The sequence below is a fragment of the Bolinopsis microptera genome, chromosome 11 (genome assembly GCF_026151205.1).
Source record: "Bolinopsis microptera isolate Bmic1 chromosome 11, MBARI_Bmic_1.0, whole genome shotgun sequence".
NCBI classification, from domain to species: Eukaryota; Metazoa; Ctenophora; class Tentaculata; order Lobata; family Bolinopsidae; genus Bolinopsis; species Bolinopsis microptera.
Window position 1 is genome coordinate 8750574 of NC_087082.1, and position 15882 is coordinate 8766455.

Consider the following 15882-nt stretch of genomic DNA (forward strand, 5'->3'; position numbering starts at 1 on the left):
ACTTGACAGCTTTTATTTGCTCGATTACTGGGCCGGTACCTCCTCGGACATCAATGATATTTGCAGTAGTCTAAGTGCTTAACTTAACTTACCAAAAACACTTCGTAGATGATTCGTTTCACACGTCGCTGCGGGAGAAATTCCTGTGAAAACGACCAAACTCAACAGCAACCAAACCATGACATCCGATAAATGAAATGATAACCAAACCCCCGCCACCTTTTGAGCCATCTCAACTCGGGCACCGTCCATCTGGTTAAATATTGGGGTGCCAGACCAAAGTTAGAGTGCCGGATTCGATCATAAACTTCACAACCTCATTATAAAAATTACTCCAATCCCACTGCTGTTATGCATCGACGCATGCCACCGTAATCACACGATCTTCACTGCACCAACGTCCAACAGGTACTCTTATTCATAAGTTCATAGTTAACAATCACAGATCGGGAGTAAGTACTATTTTTATCGACAGAATGTAATCACTAATGATTGACTTTTGTCCAGTCCTTGGGATAGATTATGGACAATCCAGTAGTCTCTATACTACGGGTGCAGCTTCACTTCTAATGTCTGCCGATTGTTTAATTCAAGATGAGATTTGCAGCTGTAACTTCACAGATCGGATACAGGCGGGCACTTTCAGGTAAAGGATCGTTTGCATTACGTAAGTGGTAAGCTAGCCAGAGCCTGGGTGGAGGAGGTTTGGAACACTAGTAATATTTGTATGTAAAAGTGATAACGAAAGGGCTTGAAAATGGAAATGATCTGGGTAACGTATCAATTGAACGTATCCCCAATTAATAACACTACTTAAATCATCTCACGCGATCACGCCAGATTTCGTTTAAATTCAGCAGCAGAAAAAGTTTTGAAATGTCACAGAGCTGTTCCTTTTACCGGCGTGGTGGTGTTTGACTGTGATCACAATATCTTATACATCCGGCCGGGTCAGTTTTCCAATAATCGCAGACTATTATACTAGGTCTGCAATTATATCAAGATTAGAATATATTATAACTTATCAGTGCCTCGTTGACTGAACGTTCCTTAGTTTCTATTATAACCATCACGTATTAATCATTTTGTTTCCGTCGTATTTTAAATATCCACAGATGGAAAATCGTAAAGTAAAACAATTGGCTATGCTATATTGAAGAAATCACTAATCCAAGTCGTACCTGTTACTCAAACAATGAATGCAATGTTGAGGTAATGTAACGTTTGAATTCTCAGTTAATGATTAAATATGACGCATAAATAATCTTGCTTGAAAAGATGAACTAATTTAAAGCCCACATTTGGGAAATGAAGTGCACAAAAAATGCAAAAAATGCATGGGCCCATAATCATTAAGCTCACCCAAAACATGAATGGACAAAGCAAACTGGCAGCAGCTGCATTAAAAAGATTCTTTCCTCAAAAAGATCGAAACATCGTATAATATATTTATTTACATTTAAAGTTAACACTAAACATCAAAACACAGAACAATATGCTAATTAATTGACCCCCGTTCAAATTTAATCAGGTATAACTATAGATAATATGTAAGTCTAAACTTGAACTGACAACGCTTTTTAGGAAAATCTTGAAATCCTGGGCCTTTTAAAATTATTCGCCCAGGTCGAAATACAATATAATGTAAAACAAATGGTGGAACATGATCATTGGATTGTGAAACTTTAAGAGAAGATATCGTAAATATAATCACTTTTTGAAACTCGTTAAAATATACTCACACACGAGAATCATATGGAAATAATTTTGTTCATTTTAACATTTTACGATCAGAAGGAGGTTCTCCATAGATAACAAAGATGTTTTACGTTTCATGCACTTGTATGAATCGTTCTTTTTTCATCTTTACAGTTTAATATAATAAAAAATATCGGGATACCACAAAGGTGTCAAACCTATGAAGCAGGACGCACCGGAATGGTTATTGGTTATAGTATGCAGAACTTATGCAGAATTTTCAGGGTCTAAAAATACTGCATTCTGGGGACACGTTAACCCAAGCCGATGCGGCCCATGTTTCATCGATGATCAGTGTTCCTAAACAGCCCAGCCCTCGGGCGTTTTCACGAATATTTATAAATACTTGTGATAAAGACTAAAAACCGCTATGATCAACTATAAAACGATTCGATTATGAATTCACGTGGCTAAATCCAAGTTCCATAATTTTCTTAGATTGCTGTTCATATCATAAGAAAATATAAACTCAAGACGATTAATTGGATTATAGTTTAATTAAAAGTTTTTGAGCTTGCTTTTTATCGTTCATTTTTTATCCTTTTAATCGCCACGACACGATATGAAGTAGAGCTGGACTGAGAGATCGACTGTATTCCAATCTACAAAATTTATAATATACCCCAGATCTAGGTAATCGTTATGTCGCAGACAGTTGAGCGTAGCCGATTAGTTTCGCTTCGTCATAATCACTTTCAGACAATCCTGATAAGAAGTGCATTAAGATAAGATAATATGAACAGATTACAGATAACATCAAGATACGATGTCCATGTAATGTAAGGTAACTGTTGGTGGATATACTTTTTTAACTCTATGAGTACTGAACAAGGTTTTAGTTACGAAAAACATAGTACCGCCAGATAAACGCAGTGATCAAAAATTTACGTTTTAGAAGTTAAGGTAGGTCAAACTATACGGCAATTGATATAAAAACTTATCTGAATACTGGAAAATGCTCAAGATATTTTTCTTACCTATTTCAGAAAGTTTGAAAGTTGTGACTTTACAAACAGGGTAATGGTCGATAATATACTGTATGGCTTTTGATGTGGCGTTCGCTGTTTTGGGGTTGATGTGGCCAGCGTTTACTAACTCTGCTGCTAATTGTATCGGTGTGTCCATTCCAATCTGAAATATGTTTTGGTTAGAAAGAACATTCTTGGTGACATAATTTTATACTCTTATTCAACCGTTTTCGTGATGTGACCGTGACGAATCCAACGCTTTTTTATTCTAAAATAAACACTGTTAAAATAATCAGAGATAACACCCCAAGCTTAGTAATTCAATTTGTTTATCACATCGATGACCTTGAGTACTTACCGTAAATGGAAAACAGATATCATTCAGACGATTATCAATATTCCTCATCCGTATTTTTAACGATAAGTCAGCGGGCAGCCTCTTATCAGTATCCTTCAAAAGTTCGTTGATACTTTTGTTAATATCCCACAGCTTTTGAACAACTTCTGGTGTTATCTAAAGAAAACACGTGGATTGAATAATTTTAGACGTAGATGTAAACAAAGCAAACAGTATAGATTGGAGATTGATTAAATATTGTTTAAACCGCCAAAGTAAGAGGGTTCCGAAATGCTGTTGATTATTTCAATGCATTAGTTAGTGATAACGTAAGCGAATCAATGAATTATGCCTCTTGATTTCAAATTGAAGACGAATCTAGAATAGCAAGAAAAGTGGTGCACGTGTTGAATCCTAACAAAGCTTATCAGAACTATCAACACGTGTCACATGAATTTCTGAGAATAAAATTATCCTCACCTTAAGCTCACAGGAAAGATCATCGAGTATTTCTTTTATCTTATCTGTCAAGGTAGATATGTCAGGTTTCTGTTCGAGAAGGGCCAGGTTTCTCCAGGCTTCCTGTAGGGTCGCTTGGTATTGCTGTGCTGAAAGGGGGGATGCTGTGTTCCATCAGGATATAGAAATACATGCACTGGGAATTTAAGACACAAAAAAGTTCGAATTTAAGCATACATAGTAATACAAGTCGCATAATTTACATTGTAAGGCAAGTGAAATACTGGCATCAATATGGAAATAAATGTGTAAACAGTAAGGTTTGGTGAAACGAGGAAAGAAAATCAAACAACGTCTTACAAGTGATGAGGAGTTGCTGGTGGTTTCCGGGGTCGGCTGTAGATGGGGACCCGGCCGGAACTTTTTCATCTTCTCCTGAATTCGTCTTGTTCTCGCCTAAAATGGGAAGTCTCTATAAGTTTATAATACCAAATCATCTAAAACGTAAAACTGCAAAACTACAATCCTTTTACGTAGTGGGTACATGGTATCCCGTAACAGGCACCGTAATCGGCTAACGGCATGATCAATTACACTTAGCTCATAATAGGGTTGGTTCAGGATACTGGTATTTGGTAATGACAGGTACATTTTATGGTATCTTATGTCGCTTTACTTTACTGATAGAGTCAAACGTAATTATCATCGCCGAGAATGCAAAGTAACCAGCGCGCTACTTACCGGGTCCACATTATATTTATCCATTATATTTGCGCGCTAGGCGCGTGAAATTTGCGCGAAAAAGAAGGTTTTCATAACATGTTAAATGTTATCGCGTGTTCCGTTAAGTTTTATAGTCTGTGTCACATATCTGAGGATTTCTAGCATGGCACTACAGCTGATTAATTGTGAGAGGTTTCTTAATTGCATTAATTTTTCTATTCAGTCAAATAAATCAAAGTATTCCTACGACCACACGAAAAAAGCTGACAAACAAGAAAATAATCACAGGTCGGCCGTCGCACATACAGTATTCACACCTCCATCTAGAACAATCCTCGCGCTTCAAATCTACATAATATTGTAAGACGGCACAGAGTTTTGCAAACTGATATGATAAATGTATTTCACACACATCTACTCACAGTCCACATTCTAATCTACCGATGAAATTGGTATAATACCCCACCCCAATTTGTGTGCGTGATTATTGCTATCTGGCAGTTGGTACTCAGTAAAATATAGTAGTACAGCAAAGGATACCCTTCAGTTCTTGTTGACAACTTTACTTGAACTGTTTATCATACTTCTATACCACCCTTTTATATACTGTTATTATGACATTATGTTTGATCCTGTGCAGTTATGCACGGTCAATACGTGCGATATATTCATCAAACATGATGCTTAATGAATTTGAAGTGTGTATTGAGCAGGTGCATAATGGGTGTAGTGTATACCACGTGTATACCACGTGTATACCACGTGTATACCACGTGTATACCACGTTTATACCACGTGTATACCACGTGTATACCACGTGTATACCACGTGTATACCACGTGTATACCACGTGTATACCACGTGTATACACGCGTATACCACGTGTATACCACGTGTATACCACGTGTATACCACGTGCTATCACGAACATCACGTAACAAATCTATGTATTTTAAATAAGGAACATTTTACTGCACTAAAAACTCCTCCCATCATATTTTTTCATGAAAAATCTTTAACTTCGTTACAGGAAGTCTAGATTTAACTTTGCTTTACAGTTTAAATCAATAGACTACATCTGTAATGAACGCAGTACCAAACAGGCTATATCCACATCAAAGAGCACTTGATCGAATATATATTTTATGTATGTACACATCTAAAAACAGAGCACAGCGCATTACACACATTATACATACAATGCTGTATAGTAGGTCCAGAATAATCCACAATTTATAACAAAATATGAAACATATTTTTAAATTTTATAATGAGTTAGATATATGCGCCGGTTTAATGAGGGAGCCTGCTTACGACTTGCTTAAAATAAAATGCAGCCCACTTAATTCTAACATGTTACTAATTAGCCTCGTTTGAATGTTATTATCGTGTTGTAAAAGGCCTGATTCGGTGCACATTTTCAAATGCGTTGAGTTGTTGTAAAATGTTACAATAGTACATTTAGAGTTACCGACGGAATTCCTGATCCACGCCAAGATCATAACAGGAATTATAATAAGATGTTCCTGGGTGATTATATTTTCCTAATGAGAATGGCCACGGCCAGGAAATCCCAAAATAGAACGAGACACGTTTATTTTTGTACTGTGCCATTTCAGAATAAAGAATAAAGACCTGTTTGCGTCACAAATTGCTCCGGGAAATGTTTATCAAACCACTTTTTCCGGAGACTCACTAGGACTGATTGTGTTCAGGAGTGAAGTTACCCTCTGACCGACCTTTGTTTCTCGTCGACGGCCAAATTTACTATGACACGTGCCGGTGATTTACCAATGAGCTGACAACAACGACCAATCATATGAACGGGTATTTATCACGTGTCAAAACAAAGTTGTTCAGCTCGGAAAAAGAGGCAAGTAACAATTATGAGAGTAGGGTAGCTCAGAGGCTAGATCCTCCGCCTACTTATATCAGTAGGTAGTGAGTTCGAAGCTAAGGCAGCTCAATACGGCTCAATGCAGCTCAGCCACGAAGTGAGCATCCTTATCATCGGGCTCATGGATTTATTGGATATTTGCCAAGATATTGTCTCTTAACATTGCAAGTAACAAGTTATTTAGATTTAAGTCACTGACCTACTAACCCTGAAAAGAAACCAGCAGCTCTCTAAATTTTCCAGGTCCACTGTATGTACCTTACCTCAAATATAATGTGGTGCAACACAGCCATAATTACAAACATATAAACATCCCCTACAATTACAATCTGATATCACAAGCTTGGTCTGGGTTTAGATACACAAGTCACAACTAATACACCCCTCCCCCCCCCCCCCGGCCCCCCAATAGTTGTGTTTCATACTTGATTTAGGTTTAGAGTCTCGCTCATCGTAATCATCATCACTCCACTCCCACCCAGTAGCAGTTTGGTGCAACCTCCCACTCTCGCCAGGAACACGTTTAACTTTCTGACCTCGTTTAGCTGTTGTTAATCCCTGAAAATAACCACGTGTTAGTTGCATACTAAGGCTGTGTGGTCAGTTGTGTATTTAAGTCTGGTTTCAGTCTGCTGAGATCTGTGGGTTTAACAATGGATGGTTTTCTTTTAATGAGTCACAGTTGGGTGGAAACTGTGGCGCTGTGAGTGAAAAGTGCTGGAAATCGTGTCGATTAGTGATGTTTAGGGGAAGTTGATGGTTGTGGCGCCCTGCACAAGATAATCTCCAGGTGAGTTATTATTAGAGTAAGCAAGTTCCTGAGAAGCGGATAAAAAATGACTCAGCCATTTCTTGAGAAACAGATAAAAACCGAGACGTATGAATCGCGTTTCCAACGTACATTTTGGGGTTTTCGTCCGCATAAAATGGAAGTTCTCGAAGCTTGCTGCGAGAGAGTTACATATACTACTAGAGTAGTGTAATAGTCAGATACACATTATATTTTAACTCCCCGTGAGAGAGGATAACCTAAAATATAGCACTACTACTACTAATATAGCACTACTTTACGGAGCCCTGCTTTACTGAGGCCTGTCATACTCTCAGTAAACATACTGTATGTGAGTTTGTGCGTCCGTGTGTGTGTCTCAGTAAACATACTGTATGTGAGTTTGTGCGTCCGTGTGTGTGTCTCGGTAAACATACTGTATGTGAGTTTGTGCGTCCGTGTGTGTGTCTCAGTAAACATACTGTATGTGAGTTTGTGCGTCCGTCTGTGTGAGTGTGAGTGTGTGTGTGTGTGTGTGTTTGTTGTATTTACATGATGATGATGATGTAACCCCCTTAACAACACACACACACCATGTGATGTATAACATACTCTATTATGTTATGTGTGAATGAGAGACCATGTCAACTGTACACACATTTTAACAAACCACACCACGTGTAATATATATGTTGGATATGCTGGATATCAACTGGTGGTTTAACTTACTGTTATACGTGTAATAATCGGAGAGAGAGAGAATGTTCTGTAAAAAAAGTGAGCTGGAGAAGTACACATACTTTGTGTGCTGTGTGTTAATTTATTAACTGTTTTTAAAACTTGTAATTATTCATCATCAATCAACATGTAAAATGCAGCTGCAGGCACGAGAACCGGTACTCATACTTCCCACAGCGATGGTTTTCACTGTACTACGACGAGAATCATGGTACTTTTAACAAAGCCAACATTATTTAAATGATCATTATCTTGTCGCTATAATGATTGTGATAGAAGGGTATGGTCGTGGTTTTGACAAGTGCAAATTGAACACGACAAGTTCTAGCAGCTAGGGTTTCAGAGACATCACAAAAAACAATAAAACCTTACAAAAGGAGACGAGACCGTTTGATCAGAAGAAACATTACTTTAGTCTGGTTAAAACGTTTATAAAGTTATTAAGTTAATAAATAACAGCAGAGTTTGATCTCACCTTTAAGTGGGAGTTGACATTGGTACAGTGGTAGCAGTAACACCAATACCCCAACATGAATAACACCTAACTAGAAACCTTACACAAGAACTAGTTTCTAAAACAAACAAGCAAACGTTTTTAAAACCTCACAATATGTAGACCGTGTTGTGTTTCAAGTGAGGCGGACTCTTTGTAATAATAACACACGCAGCACACCGATTCTACCTGTCAGCTTATAAATAACAACTCACTCCAACTAACGGAGCCTCATATACTCTGTAATAGCCCACGTGCTATCGTGACGTAGCACGTGGGCCAGTGACGTAGCACGTGATCTGTAATCACGCGTGACAATGTGACAGTAGTAAGGCTGCACGTGACACACTGACGTAGCCCACGTGTGGAAGTAATTGTTAGGTCACTCACAAAGCCAGTACGGTATGATTTACTCTGACTCAATCCTCTCTCTCTCTCTCTCTCCGTGGTGGTGTTGCTAATACATGATAAATAATATTGAAATAGGATACCCTTTCTCAATGGTTTGTGAGGTGTTGTGTAAAAATAAATAATGTCAGGCGAGATGGGTCAGATGGAGGTTACATCAGGGTTGAAGAAGTGTAATCAGGATTCAACCCCACCTTACTTCTCGGTGATTTCAACACCATATTAGGGACACGAACCGTTAGCCGCCCATTTAAGGTGTTACAGAAATGTTGCGAGAAAACGTTTCATCGCATTAGTATTGCAAATTGCTGACAACCAATCAAAGAGTAAGATATTATGTCCACGTTACTATTATAGACATTAAAGCTACTAACCCTCTTTTTGATTTTGTTCAGGAGTTGAACGGGCCAAGGGACCCGCATGCAATACTGCACTGGAAATTTATGAATTATGCGGATTATTTCCAATACGAATGAAACGTTGTAAAATTGTTCTATATTCATTATTAATTAACAAATATATCCAAAATGATTTAGAAATGAAAACAATAGACATATTATGAAAATTCAATAATCTTTGTCGATCGGTCAATGGAATTAATTACAAAAGTATACGCATTTGTGCGTATACTATTGTAATTAATTCCAATGGATTTATAAATCCTTAATTTATAGCATGATATTCGATTTACATCGAATTAATACGGTTAATTCGGCAGAGATAACTGATGATAGATATGTTTCTATCAACAACGTAAAAGCTTTTTTGCTTCTAACCAAAGGATGGTCGTTGGTATTTCTGATTACTGCCGAACAATACCAAGGCCAAGGGCCCAAATGTTTAAAATTTAATGTTGCCCACACGGGTCAAAAAACATAATATTCATTATTCGTGGCCTAAGTACGGGTAAGGTTTCATCAATATTTCTAAATTTATTACATTCTATTGTTTAGTAGGGAGCATCATGGCTCTCGAGCGACAGCCAAAGTGAAAGAAAGGAAATAAAGTGAAAATATAATGAAAATAATCGACGTTTCGGCACTCATTGGCGTTTCACTAAGATTACTGATAATAAATTACAAGGGTCTTACTTAAGTATGCGAGCCCAACTATAGGAACTAAAACAAGCAAGTAAGGTGGACCCTAACTATGAGTGCCGAAACGTTTATTTTCATTTAGTTTTACCAGTAATTTCCCTTGTTTCACTTTGTCTGTCGATAGCCGTTAATCGTGATGCTCCCTACTTAATACTACAATAGTACAAACTCACTCCCGGACTGACGAGATCTGTAAGTTTTAACGACATCTTTTCTATCCAATGGCGATGGCAACAAGATCAACTTAAAACTAACCCGATCAAACAATTAAACAGGAGAAGATACGAATAGACTTCATGTTATGTATTTCACCACAACATAAAGTGAGTAGTGAGGGGCAGTTTATTAACTTTTCATTTATTTGAATATTGTGAAACCATAAATTAGTGAAATAGATATAACTTGTATGAGCTGATCATCGCTGTAAATCTACCGACCTTGTGAACAAGATGATCGATGATCCACTGCCTATCTTTGGCTTTCTTGAAGAACGGATCTTTCTTTATCTCTGCTACGGAAGGTCTTTTGGCTGGATCTTTCACCAAACATCTGATGGGTTAATGTTAGATTAATTCAGAGACTGGTATGTGATCATTGATGAATGCATATTATTTCAATCATGAAAATTGATTAAATTATGTTTTCTGGCAAAGGAGAGAAAAAGATTATCTTAATGATTAATCTCATCAAAAATTATTGATCTTGTACTGGCCAAAGCAAAGTAATGAGTCCTTAAAGGTCAGCGCGTATGTGTTATTCCATATCACGTACGAATTTCAATCATGATTTCCCAAAAATAATCATTTTATCAAATTCATTCCCGAATCTAGGATTGAAGTTGACAAATTAATAATAATTTTTAGGAAACCGAGGTGTTGATCTTTAAACTTTTAAAGGCCCATAACTTTGGTCAGTATTAATATTTTTTGATGAGATAAAGAACACCTAGTAGATCTTACTCTTCTCTTTTAGACAACATTGTGGAATACATTTTCAAGATTGACCATATTGGGACGTACTTTCGTACCAACTTGTTCTAAAAATACACGAAGTGGTTTATTTAGAGGAAATGATTCGGGAATGTTTGGGTGGTGAAGAGTTTTACCGGCCTTTTATGTACATCTAGCGTTATGTTTTCCGGCCCAAAATACTTCTTTACGAGACGATGAATTAGTGCAGGAAAACTTCCAAGGGTCGATAAGGTATAATTTCAGTATTTAACCAAACTAAATAAAGCACTCCACAAATAACTTACTTTTCGATAATTTTCTTGAACTGTTTGGAATATTTAGCATTATCGCCGTCAACCATGCAGTCATCGAGGGTTGGTGGATCTCTCCCAAGAATCATCATTAATATCTTCATCGGAGGGTAGTTGTGGTAAGGTGCTTTACCTGTGAGGATCGTAAGATCACGATAAAGATAACAAACGAGTAATCTAAATTATAAGGAATTTTTAGAACAATTAGAGGTTATATTACCAAAGTGGTGGTCATTGGATGTATATTGTGTCATCACTTGAACATATTATGTTAACATGGTACATTTCTGCCATGTAATTACTAGACAATCTTGATAAAGCACGGAAGTGATGAGATTGGGGTTTAAATAACGCCCTTTAATAAATTAACATTAATTATCATTATTGAGCAAGCAGTCTAGTGGCTGTTAATCTATCACCGCATCACTATTGCAACAATAAAAGGTGCTAATGGGTAATTATTTAAGCCTAGGAAGTCCCCGTGATTGGTAACATGTATCACAGTGCAAGATTCTCAATTGTGTAATACGTGACTTTAGGTGAGATCCAGTTTTACTAGGCGGTATATAACGCACCACACGACACGCCACGTGCGTTAAAATTAAATGATGGGCATTGTGTACCACAATGCCCGCAATGATTGTGGTACGCACCGTCTAGATCAGATAAAAGAGTGGTTGATATCTAATTGTACGATGCTGTCGAGTGGCACACAATGAGGGGATCACTTTGTCTGAAGAAGAAAAAACAAGGAACTTGGTCTAATTATATCCCTGGGCGTGAATATTCAATTTATTCAGGTTATTCAGCATATTGTGACAAGACTGTAATCAAGAGCTAGAGTTAGTACGTGACTGTTCACTTTTGATTCTTCTCCGTACTGCTGCTACTAGGTATTAGGTAAACAGTAGGGACATTCTTAGTTTTAACACGTCTTATATAGCACATGATACGTCAAGATTACTATAAAATTGGCGGCATTTTTGATACACACCAGATATTTATATTCACGTGCTTAGCCTAAAGTTATGATTATAACCATCTTAGCTGCTTTTAAATATAGAAATTCACAGAGTAGCGTTAAAATGTATGAGCATACATTAGGCAGCTGAGTTGAGCTATTATCTGTAACAAAATATGCAGTTTGATCGATTATGACATATTGGAAAGGAATCCCCAAATACGGGGGCTTGGAAGTTGCTAAGAGAGGGAGCTTTAAATTTTATATCGAATGTCAAAGTCTGGATTCATCGCAGAAAGTATGTCAGGAATTCGGATACGTAATTCTTCCTACGCATTCCAGATACCTTTACGCCCGAACTCGGGGGCAAATTAATCTATTAACAATGAGAGTTGCTGCATGAAATATATTGATAGCATTAATTGCGATTACTAAAGCAATTAAGTACGGGAGGAGCCAGGTATTGGTTAAGATGTGCCGTTACAAATTACAATGTAAGTTTTATACTTGAGTTATATCATGTATAAATATATTTGATATTATCTTGAGGAATGTTTAGAAATATTTTTAACTCTACACGATGTTAACTGAATCGGGTTTTCCAAGAAAACTTGCAAAAATCGGTCATACATCCGGATCCCGATGACACTGTCGCGGCACTGTCGCGGCACTGTCGCGGCACTGTCGCGGCACTGTCGCGGTACTGTCGTGGCACTGTCGTGGCACTGTCGTGGCACTGTCGTGGCACTGTCTTGGCACTGTCGTGGCACTGTCTTGGCACTGTCGTGGCACTGTCGTGGCACTGTCGTGGCACTGTCGTTCATATAATACAGTAAAACCCTGAATTTTTGAATTGCCGGAAAAATTATCCCAAATTTACTTACCTTCAAGAATGCCGGCTAATTGAACTTGTTCTCTATAAAACTTCGTGGTAACTTATTTCAAACAATTTGACAACTTAACCTGCTGACCACTGCAACATGTCACGTGATTCAGCTCAGAGTAATTTAGTTGGTGGAACATAAAGTCGAAAATCAAAACATAACTTGGGAAGAACTAAACTTTCTGAAAAGAGCCTTTGTACTTGTTTTCCATACTTTTTAAATCCAGACTTATTAAAGACTTCATCATCTTTAATGATCGTTCTGAGACTAGCATTTGTTAAACAGTCGAGTGTATAATTTCACTTGCTTGATATTTACTTATCAAGACTGTTCGATTATAGGATCGGCGGGCTGAGTAATATGTATTACAACTGTGTAATGTGATCTGCAGTAGTCTGTACTTACTAACAATGTATATGATATATTATATATATAAGAATGTATACTGATGCCATAGTACCATGTTGTATTGTGTATAACAATGTTGTATTGTGTATAACAATGTATAGAAATGTGCGCGCTGTACCTCTCCACTTTGAGGTGAATCTAGCCCATAATTCAATCATACAATTATTATAGGGCAGAAGATTGCTAGATGTAATTTGAAATAGACACCAGACACGAGTATACAATGATTTATCAAACACAAGCAGTGACAGCATGACATGCACACTCCCACCTGTAATTTTGTACTGACATAATCAAATATTAATGAAATAACATTTCAAATTAATCCTGCGCACTTCCAATCTCTCAAATACGACACTGACACTCTTGTATTATAGTAAAAGGGGCTCTGAAGATAATATATTTACACCCGGGGGGCCGGGACTGCAAACAAAAAATAGAAATTGTTTGAATTCTTTTTCATGGGATGTAACTGAATTATGTAACCTACCGACTGCCAGCTCAATGGCGGTTATCCCAAAGCTCCATATATCCGCCTTCTCGTTGTACCCCACAACTTGTTCCATAACTTCTGGTGCCATCCAACAGGGGGTACCGACAAAGGTGCGCCTTGTCTTCTGTTTCCTGTCACTCTGGTCGTAGATTAGACCACTTCCTCCAAAATCTGTGAGCACCACTGAACCGTCTTCTCCCAGGAGAATGTTACTCGCCTGGAAGAGTTACAAATATTTTGAATTACTGTGTCCTACTGTAACACTGTGCCCTACTGTATCATTCTTTGTAATTAAATTAGATCTGCTACATCCTACCTTTAACCAAGTCATTATATCGACTATTTGGGGTAAAAGTGTTCTGAAACGATCAATCCGATTATATATGCAACCTACTTTGACATCTCTGTGGATATATTGATTACTGTGCACATATTCCAAGCCTTTCAGAACTTCTTTTAGGATTGTAGCAATTGTAACCTCATCTAGAATACCCCCTCCAGTCTTGCCTTCCTGTAGGATTTAAAATATATTAGGTCACATTTGTTATTAATCAGTTTAAAACTTAATTTATTGATTACGTATTTCTATATTGGTACATTCGGTCAATAAATCATGTTCTAATAATTGTACATCTAGAGGAAGGTTTCTAAGTTGCTAATAAGTTGAAGAAGACTTTCCAGCCTAGTCTCAACTTATCAGGAGTAAGTTAAATAAAGTTCACTAGAGACTGGTACATACAGTTTTCACGATGTGTTTCATAACATCGAGCACAGAGCCTCCCCCGTATAGCCGCATCACGACCCACAACTCCAGCTTCACCACAAATGCCGTAAAGTACTGTGCTATACTCTCATGAGCAAACTTTGACATAACCTGAAAAGTAGAAAGTGAAGGTTAATTTAGGCAAATCATTTTGCTTTCACAAATTATTATGCTTTCGCAAATTATTATGACGTCTGTTTGGAGAGCAATTTCAAGGCTTTCACTATTTTGTAAATTCCGATGAATTGTATGTGTAATTAAGCAGTTCTTGTTAATGAAGAGAAGTAACCATTATGTTTGTGTAACCATTTGATATATAAAATAAAGTTACAGAGCTGTAACTTTATATCAAATTGTTACACAAGCTCAACAAAGAAAAATACTCATATTATAATTAGTACTGTTGAGTAATAAACTTACATTGACTTCTTCTATCACTTTTTCAATGCTGAATTCTGTCTTATCAAGATCTATTCTTTTGATAGCAACTTTCTCGTTTCTGGGCTTGCAAAGAGCAATCTGAGGATTTCGAATATTAAAAATGTATTATATAATAGATTTGAGTAATTAGTAACTGTTTAACAAAACCTAAAGAGTGGAAATAATGACATTCCAAAACTGTAAATTTATGGGAGTGGACAATCAAATCATCGATGCATAACACTGACGTGCAAGGTCTTAAAACTATGTATTTACAAATCTATAACATGTGATATTTTCTTACTTGAACGCTGGCAGTGCCACCAGTGCCAATGACATCAAGAAGTTCATAATCCTCCTTGTTGGTGGGCCACTGCTCGGAGGCAGCCATACCTACAATAATATTCAGTTCACTATACCTGTACAAAGCATAGAAGGTGTAAAGGGAGGATGGAAAGGAACTTAGTTTTGCACAGTAAAAAATTACATACATACAATCATGACATGGGAGTGTTGCTACAAATTAAAGATCAATATTTAAGGATTTTGGAAATAAAGAAAATACTTAACTGTCGGAAAATTTCTGGCCATAAATGAAACGTTGGACACACTTTGACATTTACAGTTTACTCAACAATTCGATAATAAACTATTAAAGATATGTTATTTAAGAAACTACTGGACTAATTCTGAGCTCAGAACTAAGCTAAGTTGTTGCCTTAAAAAGTTGATTATTTTGGCTCCTTACAATTAGATAGTAAAAGGTCATCTATGTTTGAGTCACAGACAGGCATTATATCTTGTTTCTATTCTTAGCCTACCTTAGTTTTCAATGGCTAAATTTAGAAGTCTAGACTGGTCTCATATGTTTCAAATCTAGGCAGTATGGAATGGCTCTGATAAGAACAAGGCAGACCCTATTGCATGGAGATTAGAGGTTGCTTAACCCAATATATCAGTCAGGCCCTGTGGCTTAAATGTGAAATTGGCTAGGAAGATATATTTGAAATACGTGACTACCTTCATGGCTACCTTCATGGCTACC

At 37.2% G+C, this 15882-nt stretch overlaps 1 protein-coding gene across 2 annotated transcripts; it reads right to left on the reverse strand.

Annotated features, from left to right (window-relative positions):
* Positions 1-731: 731 nt before the first annotated feature.
* Positions 732-15252, reverse strand: LOC134823441 (serine/threonine-protein kinase OSR1-like). 2 transcript variants are annotated; one of them, XM_063834897.1, is made up of 13 exons: positions 15142-15252; positions 14838-14936; positions 14394-14528; positions 14049-14165; positions 13652-13871; positions 10903-11041; positions 10085-10196; positions 6568-6700; positions 3883-3978; positions 3544-3671; positions 3085-3240; positions 2736-2889; positions 732-2463 (listed from the first exon to the last, which is right to left on the reverse strand). In XM_063834897.1, exons 1-13 carry the CDS (start codon positions 15226-15228, stop codon positions 2399-2401), a joined length of 1641 nt encoding a protein of 546 aa, XP_063690967.1. In that variant the 5' UTR covers positions 15229-15252; the 3' UTR covers positions 732-2398. The 2 variants fall into 2 exon arrangements, with proteins under 2 accessions (XP_063690967.1, XP_063690966.1); XM_063834896.1 differs by having other exon boundaries at positions 1146-2463; positions 3544-3686.
* Positions 15253-15882: the final 630 nt, after the last annotated feature.